Below are 17,765 nucleotides of genomic sequence, written 5' to 3'. Positions count from 1 at the left end.
TATACAGCTCTGGTCACCCAACTATGGGAAGGCAGTCCGTTTATCTTGTTTCTTTTTGTCTTTTTTTGTCTTGTTAGGGGTATGTTTTTGGTTTATTTTCAGTTGTGTATATGTGGGGGGTGGGAGGGATGGGGGTGGAGGAAACGTTTTAAATCTCTTCCTTGAACGGGGACGCAGCCTTTTCCTTGTCGTGTCACCGTTTCACTGGGGCCTAACATCGTGGAACTGGCGGCCTCGAACTGGAATCGACCTGATGGCTCTGGTCGCAGAGCCTGTGAACTTACAGAGCTGGCTGACTTCGGAGGCTGTGGTTGCGCTGTGGCTGCGGCCCGACTTCGGAGCTTCGGAGGCTTTGGCCGCAGGCCCTGTGGACGTTAACATCGGGAGCTCGCAGGTCCCTGGTAGGAGACCGATTTTCAAGAGCTCCCGCAACGGCAACTTCACCCGCCCTGAATCGCGGGGTTTGAATCGGCCCGTTGCAGGGCTTTTCATTGTCCAGCGTGGCTTAATCGGCCACGGGACTTACCATCGCCCGCCTGGGGCTTTAACATCAAGAGCCTCAATCACCTCGACGCAGCAGTTTGACTGCCTGACCGCGGGAGAAGAACAGGGAAGAGCTAAGACTTCTGCCTTCCATCACAGTGACGATGTGTTTGGAGATTCACTGTGATGGATGTTTGTGTGAAACTGTGTTAATTGTGTGTTTTGTTCTTTTTGCTGATATGACTGCAGGGAACAAAATTTCGTTCAAACCTTTGTTTGTTTGAATGACCATAAAAGGCATTCTATTCTATTCTATACCTGACAGGATGCAAAAACGATTTGCATGGTTGGTACCGGAATGGAGGATTTGAGTTATAAGGAGAGGATGGATAAGCAAGAAATGTTTATGCATGGAGCATGGGTGGCTGAGGGTTGACCTTATAGAGATTTATAAAATCTCTCCTCTTAAACATTCCTATTATTGTACAACAGGTATTAATTTTGTGTTTTGCTCGCAGAGTAAAAACTCTCTTAAATTCCACGTTGCTTGTTGTACTTCCCGCATCCACACAATCTCTGTCCTCAGCCATGTTGCCAACTCTTACCTTCAGTCCCCATTCGCTGCTTTGAGATGTATCTTTCTAACTGGGTTCTCAGGGGAATCTCCACACCATAATGTCCTTGGGTCCCATTATCCACCAGGATAAAATGGGTATGGTTGTAGTCCAAACAAGATAATCTACCCTGATTTTCTTCATCCACGTAATATGTTGCAGGGAACTTCCCCTATTTCAGAAAAGACAAACCTAGTTAGCCACCAAAGCACTGGAAGTTTGTGTTTGCATCACTGTTCTCTGTATCTCCTCAGGATTAAATGCTACTGACTGCCAAGTCCCTTCCTTGTTGCCACCCATGTCACAAGGAACATAGGTTCAACAGAAATAAAGTTGTTAGCCTGAAGGCCTCAGGTACAATTCGTAAGCGATTCTTCCAGATCCTATTTGGAGATGACTTTTGGTTTACACGTGAACAAAAGCTATGACTGTTGATTATTGACAAATAAAAGCAGTAGATACAGGACCATTTCTCACATGTGTATCGACCAGGCTGTCACGGTTGTGCACGATACCCCAGCTGGCAACACCGATGGCAATGATTTGCTTTTCTTTCTGGGTGCTGGTCATGTTACAAAGTCGCACAGCCTCTCCAACGTACTTCATCACTCCAGTGAAGGAACCCCCTGAGATTATCCATGCACCTGATGGGAAAGTTTATGACAATAAAACACTCTTGACTCGTAACAGGATATTCAAAAAGACAACAGTGTATTTTTTTACATAAAAGTATTTATTTCGAATACAAAGAACCAATAACAATGGGCAGCGGTAGAGTTGGTGCCTGACAGTGCCAGGGAACTGGGTTCAATCCTGACTATGGGCGCCTGTCTGTACGGAGTTTGTACGTTCTCACTATGGCCTGTGTGGGTCTTCGCCAGGATCCCTGGTTTCCTCCCACACTCCAAAGACGTACATGTTTGTAGGTTAATTAGCTTAGTAAAATTGTAAATTGTCTCTAAGTGTGTGTAGGATAGTGTTAATGTGCGGAGATCACTGGTTGGCGCAGGCTCTGTGGGCCTGTTTCTGCAGTGTATCTCTAAACTAAACTAAACATTCAATGTAGAAGGAACAGACAAAATATCATAAGCATTTAAAATAGAGGAAGAAGAGAGAAGGAAACACGGGTGCAAAACTGAAGAATAGAGAAGCACAAAGTTTGAGTGCATAATAGAACAGAACATGTTAGGGAAACAAGGAGCAGTAGCAACAAAATAGTGGGAAAGAAGTGGGAATCAGAGAGAAAAGTAGTAAATTGAGATAAGATATGGGAAAGAAGATCCCAAAGCAGAAGGAGAAAAGTGTACTAAACGGTGGGGAGAGAAGCAAGACTTTACTCCCTCAGCTACCTCCTCTGGCAGCTCGTTCCATACATCTACCAACCTTTGCGTGAAAAAGTCACCCCCTCAGATTCGTATTAAATCATTCCCTCTCACCTTAAACCTATGTCCTCTGGTTCGCTATTCCCCTACTCTGTGCGTCTACCCGATCTATTCCTCTCATGATTTTATACAACTCCATAAGATCACCCCTCATTCTCCTGTCCTCCAAGGAATAGAGTCATAGCCTGCTCAATCTCTCCCTATAGCCCAGTCCCTGAAGGAGCAATGTCTTAACAGAGACAGGGACTGAATGTAAAATAGAGCAATGGGAAACTAAGATGCTACCTCACCCACTGAGTTTCTCCAACATTTTTGTCTACCCTCGATTTTTCCAGCATCTGCAGTTCTTTCATAAACAATGGGAAACTAAGTAATCATTTGAAGGAGAGAATCAAAGTACAGGAGAGATAGGAGATATGTGAAGAACAGGTTGGGGTGGGGGTGCGGAGGGGAGGGGAGGAACCATTGGTGGAAAAGAGTTATACACTCTAGTCCATTTTTAAAACCATTGACTTCTTCATACCTGTTGATTGCGCCACTTTCATGAGGCCTCTGAGGAACATGTACCTCAAGTCTGGCTTCAGATTAAAGTTCTTTGCCCCTCCAGTGACGGAAATGAGAAGGTGTGGAGGATCCAGCTCCCAGTACTTGGTCATGAGCTGGTAAAGCGCCACTGGTGCAGTGTCATTTGAGACTCGAACGTACTGGAAATGACAACCAAGAACAGAGATTACTTGGTTACAAAGGTCTCTAATGCCGGCTGAGCATGGAAAACCAGCAGCCTTCACCAAGAACTGTGATCCCCGGGAGGGAAGGACTGAATATGCTGAGAGAATGGAGCAGCTGGGCTTGTATACTCTGGAATTTAGAAGGATGAGAGGGATTCTTATTGAAACATATGATTATTAAGGGTTTGGACACGCTGGAGCCGAAAACATGTTCCCGATGTTGGGGGAGTCTAGAACCAGGGGCCATTTAAGAATAATGCCCCTGTCCCACTTAGGAAACCTGAACGGAAACCTCTGGAGATTTTGGGCCCCACCCAAGGTTTCCGTGCAGTTCCCGGAGGTTGCAAGTGGTTGCCGGAGGTTGCAGGTAGTGGAAGCAGGTAGGGAGACTGACAAAAACATCCGGGAGTTTGTACGTTCTCACTATGGCCTGTGTGTGGCCTGCAAAGTCCCCAGAGGTTTCCGTTCAGGTTTCCTAAGTGGGACAGGGGCATAAGTGAGCCATTCAGAATGGAGATGAGGAAACACAGAGAGTTGTGAGTCTGTGGAATTCTCTGCCTCAGAGGGCGGTAGAGGCCAGTTCTCTGGATACTTTCAAGAGAGAGCTAGATAGGGCTCTTAAAGATAGCGGAGTTGGGGATAAAGGGGAGAAGGCAGGAACGGGGTACTGATTGGGGATGATCAGCCATGATCACATTGAATGGCATTGCTGGCTCGAAGGGCCGAATGGCCTACTCCTGCACCTCTTGTCTATTGTCTCCCACACAGTTGTATTGCCATATCAATTCCACACCGCACAAATATCTTTATTTGCCACCTTGACTAATGTTGCACATGATCTATGGATATGGTCTCAACAAAGACTTGTACACTTGCAATAACATATTCAAAGAAGGACCACTGCTTGAAGCACATAGTTAAAGGATAGGGAAGTTGGGCAATTCAATATCTCAGGGTATAGAATTTTATGCTTATATAGAGGGGGAGTGGAAAGATAAAATTATAGGAGGTATTGTACTGTTAATTAAATATTAGAATACTTCAGTATTGAGGGATGTTATTGGGTTAGTTTAGAGATACAGTGCAGAAACAGGTCCTTCGGCCCACCGAGTCCGCGCCGACCAGCGATCCTCGTCCACTAGCAATATCCCACACAGTAGGAACAATGGACAATTTAAAAAAATTGGACAAAAAGCTAATTAACTAAACCTGCACGTCTTTGGAGTGTGGAAGAAATCTGGAGCACCCAGTGAAAACCCATGTGGTTACGGGAAGAACGTACAAACACCGTACAGACAGCACCCATGGTCAGAATCAAACCCGGATCTCTGACACTGTAGTCTAGTAGACACATCGGAAAATACCATACGAGTGGAAATTAGAAACAAGAAGGGTATCTTTGCTTTGTTGGGGGTGTATGACAGACCTCCGAACAAAGAGGTCTCAGGGAGATGCAGGAAAAACAGAGTCATCAACAGGGGAATTTTAATTTCATGAATATTTACTGAAATTGTCTTCAGAGGGCAGAATCTTTAAAGTGTGTCCAGGAGAGGTTTGTTTTACAAATATATAGATAAACCAACTACAATTACAGGACATCCTGGGGAATGTAGATGGTTAAGCAGAGGGGGTGACTGTGGGGTTTATTTTGGAGTTAGTGACTTCTGCATATCTTAAAGGATAAGGATGGGCCAGTGTCTAAGGTCTTAAATTGGGGAAAGGCTGATTTCACAGACATAATGGGAAGCAATTTCAGGTCAGAGCAGGCTGGGCAGCTTTGAGCAGCAAGCCTGGTAATTAGTTGCACCAAGTGAATTTCCGGTCATTGCAGAAGTAGGAACTTTACTAAGCAAGTCCGTGGACAGGTTTGGGCCGTCACTTACATGTTAGAGCAAGATTGTCAGCTTTGAGCAGTAAGCCCGTTGGTGATTTGCAGCATCCAAACAAGGCAAATAAACACAGGGCAAGGTGTTTCAGAGTAACTCGTTGGGGTGAAGTGCTGCGTGGAGGTCAAGTGTGAGTCTTTGGTTCAAAAGTCTTCAGGGAGGAGGGTGAAGTATGGAGGCTATCAGAAGCGGATAGGAGGATAGGGGGATAAGATACAGTCTGCTGTTGTGAGTCTTACTTTTTAAAATTTGTCTCTCTTTCGTGGTTCAGGTGCCACTAGTGGGATGGCAGGTTAGTTGGTACATTGCTCCTCCTGCAGGATGTAGGAAGTCAGGGAAACTGCTGGATCATTGAGAATGTTTCCAGAGAAAATATGACATTTTGGGCTTGCATCTTAACCGGAGTGGTCTAACAAACTTGTGCGAATGTTTTTGGGAAAGGTTTAAACTGAGTCTACAGGGAAGGGGGGCTCTGAGCAGTTGTTCAGATTAAATGGTACAATCAATTTGAGGTAAATGATTGTCCAATTACACATCAAGGGGATTGAAAACTAATTTGCATCTATTATAACGAGTAAAGTAGATGAACGATTGGTTGAAGGACAGGAAAGATGGGCAATTAAATATCTCAGGGTATAGAATTTTCTGCGATATAGAGGGGGAGTGGGAAAATAAAATGATTTGAGGTGGTGTGCTGTTAGTCAAAGATTAAGTATTGGCACAAAACTCTCCAGAGATGCTGCCTGTCCCACTGAGTTACTCCAGCATTTCTTGTCTATCTTCGGTGTATAACCAGCATCTGCAGTTCCTTCTGACACAAGCTCCAAAATTTGCTCGGCTAAAGGAGACGAAGGATGACAATAGTGGTTTGACTAATGATATTCCATAGGAATCACTGCTAGGACCCTTGAAGTTTGTAATATACGTAAATAACCATATAACCATATAACAATTACAGCACGGAAACAGGCCATCTCGACCCTTCTAGTCCGTGCCGAACACATAATCTCCCCTAGTCCCATATACCTGCGCTCAGACCATAACCCTCCATTCCTTTCCCATCCATATAACTATCCAATTTATTTTTAAATGATAAAAACGAACCTGCCTCCACCACCTTCACTGGAAGCTCATTCCACACAGCTACCACTCTCTGAGTAAAGAAGTTCCCCCTCATGTTACCCCTAAACTTCAGTCCCTTAATTCTCAAGTCATGTCCCCTTGTTTGAATCTTCCCTACTCTCAGTGGGAAAAGCTTTTCCACGTCAACTCTGTCTATCCCTCTCATCATTTTAAAAACCTCTATCAAGTCCCCCCTTAACCTTCTGCGCTCCAAAGAATAAAGCCCTAACTTATTCAACCTTTCTCTGTAACTTAGTTGCTGAAACCCAGGCAACATTCTAGTAAATCTCCTCTGTACTCTCTCTATTTTGTTGACATCCTTCCTATAATTAGGCGACCAAAATTGTACACCATACTCCAGAATTGGCCTCACCAATGTCTTGTACAATTTTAACATTACACCCCAACTTCTATACTCAATGCTCTGATTTATAAAGGCCAGCACACCAAAAGCTTTCTTTACCACCCTATCTACATGAGTTTCCACTTTCAGGGAACTGTGCACAGTTATTCCCAGATCCCTCTGTTCACCTACATTCTTCAATTCCCTACCATTTACCATGTACGTCCTATTTTGATTTGTCCTGCCAAGATGTAGCACCTCACACTTATCAGCATTAAACTCCATCTGCCATCTTTCAGCCCACTCTTCCAACTGGCATAAATCTCTCTGTAGACTTTGAAACTCTACTTCATTACCCGCAACCCCACCTATCTTAGTATCATCTGCATACTTACTAATCCAATTTACCACACCATCGTCCAGATCATTGATGTACATGACAAACAACAGTGGACCCAACACAGATCCCTGTGGCACCCCACTCGTCACTGGCCTCCAACTTGACAAACAACCATCCACCATTACTCTCTGGCATCTCCCATTCAGCCACTGTTGAATCCATCTTGCTACTCCACCATTAATACCCAACCATTGAACCTTCTTAACCAACCTTCCATGAGGAACCTTGTCAAAGGCCTTACTGAAGTCCATATACACAACATCCACTGCTTTACCCTCATCAATTTCCCGAGTAACATCTTCAAAAAATTCAAGAAGATTAGTTAAACATGACCTTCCAGGCACAAATCCATGTTGACTGTTCCTAATCAGACCCTGTTTATCCAGATGCTTATATATATTATCTCTAAGTATTCTTTCCATTAATTTGCCCACCACTGACGTCAAACTAACAGGTCTATAATTGCTAGGTTTACTCTTAGACCCCTTTTTAAACAATGGAACAACATGCGCAGTACGCCAATCCTCCGGCACTATTCCCGTTTCTAATGACATTTGAAATATTTCTGCCATAGCCCCTGCTATTTCTACACTAACTTCCCTCAATGTCCTAGGGAATATCCTGTCCGGACCTGGAGACTTATCCACTTTTATATTTCTCAAAAGTGTCAGTACTTCCTCTTCTTCGAACGTAAATGATTCGGATGTGGACGTGGGAGGCCTGGTCAGTAAGTTTGCAGATGCCACTAGGGTTGATGGAGCTGCTAATAGTACCGAAGCTGGTCTCGGTGTGCAGATACATGTTGATGGATTTGTGAAATGAACTGAAAAATAGCAGATGGAGTTTAATCCAGACAAATATGAGGTGAAGGTGCAAGAGATTGCAGATGCTCAAACTCGTTGCAAAAAAGGATCAGCTGGAGGAAGTCAGTACTCTAACTGAGGTCTGACCCAAGTGTCATTAGTACTCCCAAAATCTATTACCTCACATTTATCAGGATTAAACTTCATCTGCCATTGCTCAACCAATTTCATCTATACATTAATATCAGCTGTAGCCTCCATACTAACAACTCCACTAATTTCTGTATCTTCCCTCTTTCTGTATTCAATGCCCTGACTAATGAAAGACTTACATCCTGCATGCCTTCCTAGCCATAATATCTACACGCATTGCCATCTTCAAGTGTACATTGACGTACTCCAAGAGTCCTCAGTTCCTCAACACTCTCTAAGACGATGCCATGCAAAGTGCACGTCCTAGCCTCATTAGTATTCCCAAAGGTTTTCACCTCACAATTCCAGATGGTCTAGATGATAGGTCTTGACCCAAAACGGCGACTATCCATTTCCCTACACAAATGCTTTCTAAACCACTGAGTACCACCAGCCATTTGTATTTTTGATCTGGGTTCCAGCATCTGCAGTCTCTTGTGTTTCTGGTTCAAGTAACATTTCCCAGTAAAAATCTGATCATGAGGAATTTTTAATGAAAATGTTGGGAACTGCTATTGTATTAAAACCTATTCCATCAAACAGAGGGGATGAAAAACCAATACCAACTTGAACTTTAAACAAGCCTAGACTGATTTGGGCAACATGGTGGTACAGTGGTAAAGTTGTTGCCTTACAGTGCCAGAGACCCGGGTTCGATCCTCACTCCTTGTCTGTACGGAGTTTGTATTTTCTCCCCATTACCTGCGTGGGTATTCTCTAGGATCTCCAGTTTCCTTCTACGCTCCAAAGAGGTGGAGCTATGTAGGTTAATTGGCTTGGTGTAAATGTAAAATTGTCCATAGTGTGTGTAGGATAGTGTTAATGTTCAGGGATCGCTGGTCGGAGCAGACTTAGTGGGCTTTAGGGCCTGTTTCCACGCTGTATCTCTAAACTAAACTGGACTAAACTAAGATCGACATACTTTTCCACTCTTCTGTCCTAGACCTTCAAATGCTATGTCTCCGAACGCATCAGTTGGGAATTGTTGGATGTGTTTTGTGGCGTTCCATCTCTCCCCTTGTAGTTGGCCTGCTTTAAGGGCTTCCTCACTATGCTGGGACTTGGCATATCCACATTCACACACTGGCCTGTGAAGAGAGGTACAAAACAACTTAGTAATATACATCATCAAATGGAAAGACAGCAGTGCAGCAACAGTGTGTTCGGACTTCCCTCTTCCTCTCTTCATTTTATCCAGCAGTGTATTTCAGGTACTCACCTATGTCTATGTGAAAAAAAATCCACCTCAGATCCCCGTTAAATTTATCAACCCTCACCCTAAATCTATGCCTCTAGTTTCATTCACCTCCTACAAGGGGAAATTATTCTTGAAATTTACCCTATCTAGATCCATTTTAGTTTTATAGAGTCTGCAAGTCATCGAGTTATATAGCACAGAAACAATCCAGTCCACGGGAGCCCAGCTGGCAACCTGGTTGCAGTAGATGATGTTAGAGGAGGTACTTGTGATCCTTCAAGTTCAAGTTCAAGTGAGTTTATTGTCATGTGTCCCTGTATAGGACAATGACATTCTTGCTTTGCTTCAGCACACAGAAAATAGTAGGCATTTACTACAAAACAGATAAGTGTGTCCATATACCATAATATAAATATATACACACATGAATAAATAAACTGATAAAGTGCAATAACAGAAAATGGGTTATTAATAATCAGAGTTTTGTCCGAGCCAGGTTTAATAGCCTGATGGCTGTGGGGAAGTAGCTATTCCTGAACCTGGTTGTTGCAGTCTTCAGGCTCCTGTACCTTCTACCTGAAGGTAGCAGGGAGATGAGTGTGTGGCCAGGATGGTGTGGGTCTTTGATGATTCTGCCAGCTTTGAGGCAGCGACTGCGATAAATCCCCTCGATGGAAGGAAGGTCAGAGCCGATGATGGACTGGGCAGTGTTTACTACTTTTTGTAGTCTTTTCTCTGACTAACCTCTGTCGATCCTCTGTCTAACCTGAGAGAACTGTCGGGTTACCTGGATGGAGTTGAGGGGTGAGGTATAAGGACAGGTGTTACACCTCCTGCAGTTGCAGGGGAGAATATCTGGGGAGGTGGCGGCTTGGATGGGAAGGGATGAGTGAACCAAGAAATTGTTGAACGAGCAAAAGGTGGAAAGGATCAAAGATGGAAAGATGTGATTAGTGGTGGGATCCCTTAGGATGTGGTGGAAACCTCGGAGGATAATGTGCTGGATGTGGAGGCTGCTGGATGAAATGGGCTCCAACTTTCTGTCATAGATGAGGCCCTCGCGTGTGTCTCCTCTATGTCCCGTAGTTCCGCTCTCGCGCCCCTTCCCTCCAGGCACAACAAGTGCAGAGTTGCCCAATCCACACATTTCACCCAACCAGCCCCTGCATCCAACATATCATCATCCCTTGCCTCCTAGAGCAGGAAAATAAGAAAATGGACATTATGCTCCAGTTTTATAAAATATTGGTCTGACATCAGATGGATGCAGTTCTGGTCACCACTCTTTAGGAAAGATGTTATACAGCGAGAGTGAGTGCAGAGGAGATCACTAGGATGTTAACTGGATCCCATGGACACTAACCTTTTGGTCACTGGCCCATGCAGGACATTGTCATTTGGGAACAGTGTTGCAAAGCTGTGCCACTATCCTGATTGGTTCTGAAAACTCAGCAAGCAAATGTTGGCAGTATGCCATCTCAATATTTCTCTCAAATCCCCTAAACTCCTGGAAAGCTGATTTACTCCTGGACAATTCCCCTCAACTCCTTGAACCATGGCGGCCACAGTGCCGCGGCGGTAGTGTTGCTGCCTTACAGCACTTGTAGTGCCAGAGAACAGGGTTTGATCCCGGCTACAGGTGCTGTCTGTACAGATTTTGTACGCTCTCCCCGTGACCTGGTGGGTTTTCTCTGAGATCTTCGGTTTCCTCCCACACTCCAAAGATGTACAGGTTTGTAGGTTAATTAGCTTGGTGTATGTGTAAATTATCTCAAGTGTGTGTAGGATAGCGTTAATGTGCGGGGATCGCTGGTCGGTGCGGACTTGGTGGGCCGAAGTGCCTGTTTCCGCACTGTATCTCTAAACTAAACTAAACTACCCTGCATTTGCCCAACTACTCAGACCTTGATGCTGGTAAAAAGGGGATCAGATCATATATAAAAATAATAATTCTCTTTGATCCCAACCAAAAATTGTACAGCTGCTGTTCAAACTCAGTAATAGTGCAGGCCAGTAAAGTGTTGATAGTGTCTAGGGGACGTTGATGAATTCTTTATTTTTGCTCTAAGTCTTGCAATAACTGGACAAGTGGCTTGGGTTTTAACTGACTATATAATTCCCAGGACCACCAGCCAGTACATTTGATAGCACTGGATATGAACGCTCTTCAGGCCAGGTTCAGGGCTGATGCAGAAATGTTCAGCAGAGCCGTTGAATATTAAGACAATGTAAGATGGCATATCATAATTTGGCATGGTGACTTGTTGCTGAGGGGAAATGTATAAATTGAGGCAAAGCAAAGTTAATCCAACTGAGGAACAGAAGGCAGCTGCAGCTGCCAAAATCAGACAACTCTGTCACAAGCAGTTTCCACCCACAGTGGCCCTGATTAGAGATAACCCCAAAATGCAACTGACTCCAATTCCCATCTCCCCGCACCCTACATTTGTCCCTGGGTTCCATCATATCCCAAACTCAGGATACTTGACCACTCTTTCCCCAAGCCTCCTCTTACCTTGTGGCCTTTGGCACGTCTTCGCTTTCCACAAAGTAGGCGCAAGACTTTTTCCTGAGGTTTTCCTGTATCCATTTTCTAAAGTGGGTCTGATGCAAATGACAAAAAAATGGAGGAATATCACATACTGTGAGATCAGAGTTACCAGTGGACTGCTGTCAATAGCCTACCTCCACCTGCTACCAGGTGGCATCTGCCTCCACCCCATAACTTTGCCATTTCCCAACTCCCCATCCTCGTCCCTTTAAACACTTCCCTACACTTCCCCTCCTAGATCCCCCTCCCCCTCCACTTCCACTCCCCTTCTCCCTTCCCTTTTGCCCTCTCCTTACTACTCCTTGTTTCCATTGCACCTCCCATTTCCACCCCTCCTTTTCCCCCCATCCCATATTCCCTTTTACCTCCTCTCCCTTTTCCCTTCCTCCTCTCGCTCTTCCATCCCCTCACTCTCCTTTTCTTTTCTCACCCCTTTTCCTCTCCTCACCCCTTCCCTTTTCCAAATTCCACCACCCATTCCCTATGCCTTCCCTCTATCCCTCTACCCTCCCTTTCCTCTTCTATGTGCATAGCCAGTAAAATAATAGTAAAATAGTAAAATAATACAAAATCTGGTAGCTTCAAATTAAATAATTTACAGCTGTTCAAACCCAGTCATAGTGCAAGCTAGTCCAGAGGGACGTACACACTTGCCTTAGTGCCTCCAGAGTGCAATGATTCACACATCAAACTTAATTTTACCATGTCTTATGGGAAGCTGGATATGACCTGGCCAAATATTCTATGAATGTTAGATTGAAAAGCAGCATTGCAGGTAATTAGGTGTCTTCAAGTGTCCTACAGACAGGAAGTGTCACAGCTGGCGTCCTGGTGCCATCGCAACAACCTGGAGCTCAATGTACTTAAGACAGTGGAATTGATTGTAGACTTTAGGAGAGTTCCCCCTCCTCTCACCCCACTCACCATCAACAACACCACAGTCACATCTGTGGAGTCTTTTAATTTCCTGGGAACCATCATCTCTAAGGACCTTAAGTGGGGGGCTACCATCGACTCCACAGTCAAAAAGGCACAACAGAGGATGTACTTCCTACGGCAGCTGAGGAAGCACAATCTGCCACAGGCAATGATGGTCCAATTCTACACGGCCATCGTAGAGTCTGTTCTCACCTTCTCCATCACCTTGGCTCAGCCACCAAGCACAACACCTGGAGGCTGCAGCGAATCCTCCGATCAGCAGAGAAGGTTATTGGCTGCAACCTTCCCTCCATTGATGAACTGCACACTGCAAGGGCCAGGAAGCGAGCGAGCAAGATCACCTCTGACCCCTCTCACCCTGGCCACAAACTCTTTGAATCACTTCCCTCTGGAAGGCGACTCCGGACTGTCAAAGCTGCCACAGCCAGACATAAAAACGAGTGCGCCAAAAATCTGTAGCCTCTCTTTGATCTGGTATTTTGTTGGTTCACGTGCTTGATCAATGGTGTTTTATCATTAATGTTTTATTATTATAAATGTTTAGTGTTTTCTGAGTCATTCGTAACTGTCACTGTATGTCATGTTGTAACTTGTGGGCGGAGCACCAAGGTAAATTCCTTGTATGTGAATACTTGGCCAATAAACTTACTTACTTACAGTGCAAACACATCTGGAGGATTTGAAGCTCAGTACATGGGTTGATTAGTTTCAAAGTATCAATGCTAGGTTACTACATTGACACTGCAATTTCTATTGGTTCTGCAGCAGGTCCAAAAATGCAAAAATTGATGTTCAGAAGATCGAACCAGAAGCTGAAATGACCAAGTCAGGGGAAAGGTTGTAGGGGTGAGGTGTAGTGAAGTGTGCAGTACAACAGGTGAACACAAATTATGTAAATTTAGACTTTGCAACACCTTTATTTAGAAACATTTAAAGTTCACAATCAAATTGGCCTGAAAGTAGTGGCCCCAAACCAAGACAAATTAATGTTGAGTAGTGCTTATTTGGAGGTAAATTTGTACTATCTGTACATAACTAAAACTCTGATCTTGTGCACTTCTGGCTAGCGTGGTTTTTCGTATTTGTGCAAAAACGGTACGCGATAGCACTACAATTTTTTATCAGCTCACTCACCATTCTCCTGTGCTGCGAGTGCAACTAATTTCGTTCCGATCTGTAGTATATTGTAAAAGCTAGCGAGGTTTAAAAATTGTAAATACCGCATGTGCGCAGATCGATCTCCTCTCCTGTCAGTCAGCGTCGCGCGGATTGGTCTCTTCTCCTGTCACTCCCCGGGATGGTCCGCCCCTTCCTGCGCCATCGCGTCTTTACTGGAGTAGAGGGACGCTGCGGGTAGCGGGCGGAGTCTCCAATCGGACACAATTTTCGGAGGGACCAGAAGCGGCCCGGCCCGGCGCGGAGTCGGAGATGTCGCCAAATGGAAAGCAGAGAGTCTGATCCCAGCGGAGGAGAGCATCCAGCGCCCGCTGTGAGTCACAAACGCACCACCATCACAATGCCCCGCAGCTCCAGCCCCTTCCCCTCTGGTCCCCCTCGCTGGCTCCTGCCCCCCTCCCCGTGATGCCCCCCTCTCCAGCATGGCTCTTCCCCCGTCTTTTCTCCGAGCTCTTCCCCCACCCCCACACCCCCACACCCCCTTCTCTCCGTAGCTGCTGGTTCTTCCGGGCCGAGCCGAGGATTGGAGGCCTGGCTCTAAGAGCGCCGACGGCTGATGCTCCTCCGGGGCACACAAGAAGGGAGAGGAGCAGCAACCTCGAGATCCTTGGAAGGTGAGGAGGGAGTGTGGGGGAGGAGAGGGTATAGAGGGAGAGGAGGGGAGTAGGGAGGTGAGAGGACTTATGGAGAAAGTGAAAAGGAGAGATGAGGGAGGGATTGGAGGAGGGTAGGAGGATAGGGTAAAGATGAGGGAGGAGTTTAGGAGTGGGGAGGAGGGGGAATAGAGGGAGAGGGGGGAGTAGAGGGGGGGGAGTGGGGGAAGTAGAGAATAGGGAATAGAGGGAGAGGATGGCAGTGGGGGAGGTGAGGAGGGATAGTGGGGGTAGGGGAGGTGAGGAGGGATAGTGGGGGTAGGGGAGGTGAGGAGTAGGGGACGTGGGGAATAGGGGGATGGGAGGGTGGTAGGGAGGGGAGAGATGGGGGAGGGAGGGAGGGAGAGACTGATGGTAGGGGAAAGGAGAGGGGGAGAGAGGTGAGGGAGGTATTGGGGGGGGGGAGGAGAGGGGAAAGAAAAGGAAGAGTGAAGAGGAGGGGGAGAGAGTGCTAGGGATGCGGGGAAATGAGCTGCGCCTGTGCAGTTGGGGGCTATGGGTGAGTGGTGGAATATTGTGTTGGGGGACCAAGCCTCCTGTGTGACAGAGCCAGCAGGTCCCACTTAGTCTAGTTCTTGATAATTACAATTTGATTTGGAAAACACTAAATATTTAAAAAATAAATATTGAAAGGTTGATCCCGAACCAGTTTATTACAGATGATGGCTTAAAATTATTTCAAGCAAATTATAGTGCAGATCATGTCATAATTAGTAAAATCATCATGGATCTTGCACCTCAGTGCTACTTACTAACACTAACACTGTATCCCATGTTCCCCATGATTTCTTGCAATTTAATAAGGAAATTGTTCATGGTTTGGTGTTTTCTCATAACAATCCAAACATAATTTCTGCCCAATTTGCCCACACCAACAAACATGTCCCATCTACACTAGTCCCACCTGCCTGCATTTGGCCCATATCCCTTTAAACCTGTCCTATCCATAAGAAGATACCCTATGGAGAAAATCTTACATTCGCTGATAATATCGTACGATTCTACAGGGATTATCCTCGGGAAATTCTGGCAAAAAGACGCGAGTTTAAAAGGGCAAGCAGTATTTTATATGGACATTCTGAAGTTCGTTATGGCGTGATCTATCCAGCGAAAATGCTAATTTCGTTTAACGGCAAGCAACGCTCATTCATGGACCCGGACTCTGCTTGCAAATACGCCCATGAGATTTTAAACAAAATTCAAGGAGGAACAGAATAATAGCCATTTTATCTGTGGAACTTGTTTTTTCTGTTTCAATTAAGACACTAGAACTGTTCAGACGGTTACCAGACAGGCTTATCTGGCAAGAATGTGTTTTTCAAAAACAGAGGCCGAATTAAATTTCTGAACTGAAAGCACAGATGGAAGCTCAAGGTCGCAGGCTCGTTGCCAAGTCCTTCAGCCCTGAGAACTATGAGACTGTCCCCTTTTGAAATGGCCATGATATGATGCATCTGTCCCACACTATATGACCTATTATTTACACACATAACATATAACTAACTAACTAATTAACTACTTACGCACAATAAACTCAACTAACGTTAAAGGCGTAATGTACTATACTAACACGACTAACTATATAGCAGGAAGGATGGGGGAGGTTAGACATATATTTTAAATACTAATTATGAATTAACTAACATACAAGTTAATGAAAAGTGTAATTATTGACGAGGTACTTTAACCCATAATTACTTTTATTTTAGTCCAAATCTTCTAGCTTCTCTTTTACTCTATTTTAAACTGTTCAGCTATTAATTGACCTGATATGATAATTTTGGTTACAACTAGAGGGAACCGACTAACGTTGGGTCACACTTTAATAGGGGGGTAAGGCCCAGTGCATAATCTCATCGACGGAGGTCAATTTAAAAACAATCCTAGCTACCATTGGTGGCCTTTTTGTAAGATATCGCTTTTTTGATAACTTACACTCACTTTTTTTGTTTATTCACTATTATGTGTTGTATGAATTAACAATGTTTATGTACACTTTATGTTATGTTTTTCTCTTTCCCTTAATTATGTTTAATAGTGTCAGGAGATGTAAAATTACTGCAGAAATTATGAAGGACAACTCTGGAATCGGGATTCCGAGGTACTTGGCTGCATCACATGAATCATACAGTCTGGTAATAATAGCCAATACAAGATAATAGTCGAATAAATATCGGAGGTCTCACTTTCTGTAGTTGGAACATCAGAGGTGCGAACGAGCCAATTAAGAGGGGTAAAATTCTGGCACAATTAAAATCATTAAATATGGATATTGCTTTCCTACAAGAGACACATTTGAAACAACAAACTCAGATCAGATTAAGGGCAAACTGGATAGGTCAAACCTATTACTCCTCATTCACCTCTAAAGCAAGAGGCACGGCCATTATAATTCGGAAGGGTATACCTTTTAAATTAAAGAAATCCATATCTGATAAAGAGGGAAGATACGTTATAGTCACGGGAGAAATTTACAATACACCATTAACTATGATAAATATTTACGCGCCTAATTTTGATAACCCACAATTTTTAAAGAAAATAATAGATTTAATCGCAGAGCATAATTATCAAAATATAATAATGGGGGGAGATTTTAACTGTGTTATAGACCCATACTTAGATAAACCAATAAAGGTAGGGAAGCATCTTGTTAAGACTAAGACCTGTGAATTTTTAAATACTTATATAAAAAATAACAACATAGCTGATGTTTGGAGAATAGCAAATCCAAGTGGTAGGGAATATTCATTTTACTCATCAGTTCATGGACACAAAATTAATCCCGTATACGAATAAACCATCATATCATAATAGTATTATTTCTGATCATTCACCATTGACTTTTATACTTAAAATTGAGGGAATGCCAGGTATAAAACCTTTTTGGAGATTCAACGCACACATATTAAATGACCCGCAGGGCTATGAGTATATAAAAGAACAAACACATTTTTTTTTCGAAATAAATGACACGCCGGGTATTTCTGCACCGCTATTATGGGAAACCTTCAAGGCATATATTCGCGGCGTCATAATCTCTTACCAAAGTTTTCAAAATAAGGAAAATAAAAGAGAACTTCGGCGGATAGAACAGGAAATAAAATTACTAGAACTGGACAATGCAACTGACCCAACCATAGATAAACATAATAAGATAACTTTATTGAAATATATAATCAATAGAATACTATTGGCAAGAGTAATAAGATTATTCCAAATTACAAAACATGCACACTTCGATTTTGGGGATAAGCCACATAAATTACTTGCGAGGCAACTGAAGCAACAAGAA

The 17,765-nt window shown here is 44.0% G+C and overlaps 1 protein-coding gene across 1 annotated transcript in view; it reads right to left on the bottom strand.

The window, feature by feature from the left end:
- trpm2 (transient receptor potential cation channel subfamily M member 2) overlaps nucleotides 1-17,765 on the bottom strand; it is a 130,461-nt gene that overhangs the window by 87,358 nt on the left and 25,338 nt on the right. The window contains exons 4-8 of the mRNA XM_033024204.1: nucleotides 11,667-11,755; nucleotides 8,876-9,041; nucleotides 3,003-3,183; nucleotides 1,575-1,741; nucleotides 1,089-1,269 (exon numbers count right to left, since the gene is read on the bottom strand). Coding sequence (XP_032880095.1) covers nucleotides 1,089-1,269; nucleotides 1,575-1,741; nucleotides 3,003-3,183; nucleotides 8,876-9,041; nucleotides 11,667-11,755 — 784 coding nt within the window. The remainder of the gene's footprint in view (nucleotides 1-1,088; nucleotides 1,270-1,574; nucleotides 1,742-3,002; nucleotides 3,184-8,875; nucleotides 9,042-11,666; nucleotides 11,756-17,765) is intronic.

Source organism: Amblyraja radiata, chromosome 7 (assembly GCF_010909765.2).
Source record: "Amblyraja radiata isolate CabotCenter1 chromosome 7, sAmbRad1.1.pri, whole genome shotgun sequence".
In the NCBI taxonomy this organism is placed as follows: domain Eukaryota; kingdom Metazoa; phylum Chordata; class Chondrichthyes; order Rajiformes; family Rajidae; genus Amblyraja; species Amblyraja radiata.
This window is presented reverse-complemented; position numbering and strand designations above follow the sequence as displayed.